Raw genomic sequence first — 5,131 nt, forward strand, 5'->3', positions numbered from 1 at the left:
AGCTCCTCTCTGATGGTGGGTCTGCATTTTTCCAAGTAGTTACGAAAAATCATGAAAGATCTTGCCACTGTACTTCAGGGAACTGAAGAGCAGGGGGACCTCAGCTTGCACTGCTCTGAGCAGACAGATTTTCCTTAGTTGCGCCACCATTCCCTACTAAGGGGAGAGGGAGCCCAGCTGGTGCTCAGCAGGGCTCAGTGCTCTCACCTGCACAGGACCTGCTCCCGGGGGCACAGGCATGAGGATTGCTCACCTGCTTTCTACGCAGCTTTTTTTTTTTTTTTTTTTCCTCTCTCCAGGCTGCACCTTTCAAACAGAATTAGATAATTTTAGCCTTTCTGGCACACAAACACGCGTCTGAACGAAGTTAGGCACCGCAAGGAAGCGGACCTAGAGGCTCTCCGCTCCCGATTGGAGCAAAGATTGGAGCGATCCCAAAGGGCTGGCACGGCCCCGAGCCTCCCGGCACAAAGGCTGAGGCCAGCAGCTGCCGAGCGGAGGGGCTCGGCCGCGGGGCCCCCCGTTCCCGACCCAGCCATGAACTGCAGCGAGGCGCGGCGGCTGCAGGCGCTGCTGGGGTCATTGCTGCGGGAGCTGCGCCGCGGCACCAACGGCAGCGCGGCGGCCGGCCAGGGCCCGGGGGGAGACGCCTCGCTGTACATCCTGCTCATCATGGTCTTCTACGGCTGCCTGGCCGGGGCGCTCATCCTGGCCTACACCCGCTCGCGGAAGCTGGAGTCCAAGCACGACCCCTACCACCTGTACATCGAGCGCGACTGGGGCCGCGGTGGCCCCGGGCAGCCGGCCGAGGAGGGCGGCCCCGCCGAGGAGCAGCGCCTGATGTGAGCGCCCGGAGCCCCGCGGAGGAAGAGGAGGAAGAAGAGCCCAGCCTCGGGACCGCTTCTGCCACGGTGCCGACCCGGGGCCCCTTCCCTCCCGTGGGGCTCCCCCAGCTCTTTGGGGTGGCCACCGCGCTCCTACACTGACCGCCTGCGGTACTGCGTGCCCGGAGCCCTCCTGTTCATCGTCTGCAGAGCTTCAAGGTTTAAAGGTCTTCCTCCTCTTCCACCGCTTTGTGCTCCCCCCGAAGGCAGCGCTTCGGCAGTGAAAGGCAGCTCGGTGATCACAGCGTCATCCCCTCCATCACGCCCCAGCCCGGGTCGTTCCAGCAGGTACAAGGCTTTGCAAGGGTCAAGTCGCCTTCTGCTAAAGCAAGACGGGTCTGGGCTCGATGTGGAGGCATTTATTAAAACAAAACCAGCTCAGAGGTGAAGTTGTGCCCTTGAGGAAAGCATCAGTACCTCCTGTATGTAGGTGCTGCGCCTTTGCTGACACACAGTAAGTGATAAAGCCACCGGTAACTTCTCTCCACCAACCCAGAAACGTAATTCCAAATACATCTTTGTCCAAGTTAAAACATAGGATTAGAACAAACAGCATTTGCTCTTTACAGTGAAGTGAGGCAGGCAATGTTATTTTCAATATTCGTTGAATGTTCTAACTATGTTAATAGCCTATCATTTCTTGTAGTTGTTGTTCCCCCCCCCAATAAAGCTTAATGAACAATCCCAAGGAACAAGTACCTCCAACCAGCCCAGTTACTTCAGCATTATGATTTTATCCAAGGTAATGTGTCTTTAGATATCAACGTGTATCTTGTGAATCCTAAATACCTTAATAATTAAAGAGCATGAGGCGGGGGGGAGATTCAAGCTCCATGAACAACTTCAATGTGAGTGCAGGCAATAGTACTACATGCCAGCGCTTAACAGTGGATGGCACGTGAAAACTTCAGCTCGGCAAAGAAAATATAGTAGCTAGCATTGTGTGAGAAAAGAAATTTCTCGATTGTGTTGATTTAAGATTGTGTTGATTTAAGAAAAAACAACAAATTGCCAATATTCTTAAAATCCCCAACTAAACTGTTAGACAACAGTAACAGTTCTAGTCAGCCATCTCCATCTACGAGGATTAAGAGCGTACCTCTGGCAAATGAAACTGCCAGTTCTGATGCGGGCTTTGCGGAGAGCCCTAAGCAAAACGTGTATGTATTTTAAGTTACAGAAGCTGTCTGAAGAACTTCCACACGGGGCTAACTACAACATGGTGCCAGTCATGTCATACTTGCTGTGAGGAATTCCTTCAGTACAATGAAAATTAAGCTGACCACAGCCGAGGTTTCCCCCTCTGAGGAGGACGGGCTAATTACGCATATCCTTTTATCTAACTCTGTCCCAGTGGTTAGTTCTCTTTTTCTGCCTGAACACTGTCCATCAGTAGGACTCTGGCCTCTAAGAGGCATTACAAACTACTGGGAAACTACAGCACTAATTGCTGCTGCTGAATTCAGCTAGGTAAGGCAAGAACAGGGCAAGGACTGTTACACTTCTCCGAGTACGAGAGGTCTGTACACATTAAAGCTTCAGTGCACTGGACACTAACTGCGGGCTTGACACGTTTCACGTGGTATCAGCCAGTTACTGCTTTCCACTGCTCCATCCTACAGACAGCTCAGAAAGAGCTGTCCTCCCAACCCCTCCCAGTCAGCATCCAACAAATACCACTAACTACGTTCTCCATTACCCACCTGCTTCTCTTCTCCTCTCCTCCCCAAATACAAAGTGCACGCAGTATGCTGGATTTAGATCCTGCCTAGAGAAAAGGGCTGCCCTGGAAAAAGGTTTCACTACACGTTTCACAAATAGGAAAGGCACAAAACCTCCTGCCAAGTAACTAACAAAACATCTACTTCTAATTATCTGCTGTTCTATCTGTACCTTTCAATACCTGCAAGAACCTTAAGGTCTCGGTGAACTGTAGCAATTTGTAATTTGCATCAGCCCATCTATTCTGCCTTATAGTTACAGTTCAACCAGATGTTTAAATAAGATAACACCATCATGCATCAACTGCAGCTTACGCTGGAACAAGATATATACCGCATACAGATATGCTTAAATACATCTACAAATACTTAAATATACAAATGCATTTGCCTGTATACATGTGTTTATCCAGTTCACACATTCTGATATTCATGGTGACTCTGGCAGGTATTTTTTAGAAGCATACTGGCTTCGAGAAAGTGTGGAGAACAAACATAAGTGATGGTGTTCTCAGATGCAGGGCAGAAAGATTTCATATATTCTGCCTTCTTGCCTGTATTAGGCCAGAAACCTCAGAATGATCTACATTATGTTCTAAAGATGGTGCCAATTTATTTTTTACTTCCTTTTACATCTCATTGTACTTTGTGGGTATGATGAGTCTGTGATGAAACGAAAATTGTTTTTATTTCCTATACCCGTCTCACATCTCACCAATTGCCTGGGAATAATAACCAGATATGTCACCAGTGCACCTCTATACAAATTGTAATTCCATTTGTGTTACCATCAAGATGATGTGGAACCTGTGACTCGAAAGACAAAATATTTTCAGTGTTTTTCAAAAATATTTTCAGTGTATTTCAAAATATCTTCTTTTACAGTTTATCTTTTGCCCACAAATGTACAGAAGCATTTTTTGTTACAGTCCACATACTGTCTTAAATCCTATTACATTACAAATGAAAGGGGAAAGCACGCAGTGGGATTGTTACAGAGGAGCATTGGCAGTCTTACTGGACTCTTATGGGAAAACAGAACCCTAGACTTGAATGAAAACCTCAGTTCCTTGACGCCTCCCCAATGAAAGCAACCTGCATGGAGTTCAGCTGGGAACAGACGGCCTATCAAACCCGGTTAGACTGCCTTGGCAAGCAGCACTGCCCCAGGACTGGGAGAAGCAGAACAAAAACTGGCCTTTCAGAGTAGTGAGACTTCAGTCCATTAGAAATTCTGGCTTCCAAAATCAATTCAGTAACACTGAAGAACTCACAATGCACTTATAGATCATTCCATCCAGATGAGTCTGAAGATGTATAAATTGAGTTTCTCAGGAAAGCATGCTTTGAACACTCAGAACCCAGGAACACACTCCAATTTGACAGAAGGGTAAACAGCAGAGCAGGTAACAAGTTCACATCGAGAGTTCACTCCTACTCTGCTGGTATGAACGGACACACCAAAATATTTGGACACCCAAGAGAAATTCACATTGTGGCATACAGAGACCTTGATGAGTATTAAACCCACCACCAACATTCACATATTTTTGGTTTAATAAAGTTAATACATTGTACGCTTGTTAGAAACCTTAAAAAACAGGGAAGCTCCAAACCCACTGGGAATGAAGTGAATTAGCTTTTAAGAATATAAAAAATAGCCACCAAAATGTAACACACTTTTTGAGTCGGTACTGTATTTCTAAGGTACCTGTATTACTGATGTAAGGTGAAATGCCAGTTTAGTCTCCACAACCCATTCAATCACTGATCACAAAAGCTAAGGAATTCATCATTCATCTTATTAATGGATTCATTCATCTTACTAAACCCAGTCTTCTGAAGGAGTAGCTCAGCTATCAATACCTTTTTCAGTGAGTGTCAGAAAAGAAAAGCTTATTTAGAAAGACTTAACTATTCTTTTCTTCAGCCCTGGGGCGATATTGCAAGAGCAATTTCTAGATTTTCTAGATTCCCTTTTATCATGCAAGCAAAAATACCTTGTTTTAGCTCTGACTGTGATTTGTGTTTCCCAGCACTCCCAAGCCTTTATACTCTATCAGCTGTCAGAGCCTTTTTCAGGGTAATTACAAAAAAGTGACTGCTTGTGAAGCCTCACTAAAATCTACACCTTCAAACATGGCAAGACCATTACAATATAGTTGGCGTTACTTGCTTCTAGACCACAGTTCTAGGTCAATGCCCATTTCCACAGACACGACCCTCACATTGCCATTCTCTTTTCATTACTAGCAATTGCTGGATGGCAGTCTAAATGTCAGTACAGTTTATAGGACGGAAACATCAAATTGAGACTGTTACTTTAGCCAGTTCAACACCTCTTACTGCCTCACAGTGCTCTTGGTGAGGCATGTGCTGTAGAATTACCCGTTATTCCAAATATTTTTTGTACTGCAGCACAGACAAGGCGCTGACAGCCTGTTCTGCAGTGTCCCAGCACCATGCTGCAACAATCAGAACTGATATCTACAACACAATCAGTAAAGATAAGAAGCCACACATCAC

At 46.1% G+C, this 5,131-nt stretch overlaps 1 protein-coding gene across 1 annotated transcript; it reads left to right on the plus strand.

The window, feature by feature from the left end:
• KCNE5 (potassium voltage-gated channel subfamily E regulatory subunit 5) lies at positions 1-1,842 on the plus strand. The gene has a single exon (XM_035324634.1). The coding sequence runs from the start codon at positions 538-540 to the stop codon at positions 844-846; it is 309 nt and encodes a 102-aa protein (XP_035180525.1). The 5' UTR covers positions 1-537; the 3' UTR covers positions 847-1,842.
• Positions 1,843-5,131: the final 3,289 nt, after the last annotated feature.

The sequence above is a fragment of the Oxyura jamaicensis genome, chromosome 4, assembly GCF_011077185.1.
Source record: "Oxyura jamaicensis isolate SHBP4307 breed ruddy duck chromosome 4, BPBGC_Ojam_1.0, whole genome shotgun sequence".
Taxonomy (NCBI): Eukaryota; Metazoa; Chordata; class Aves; order Anseriformes; family Anatidae; genus Oxyura; species Oxyura jamaicensis.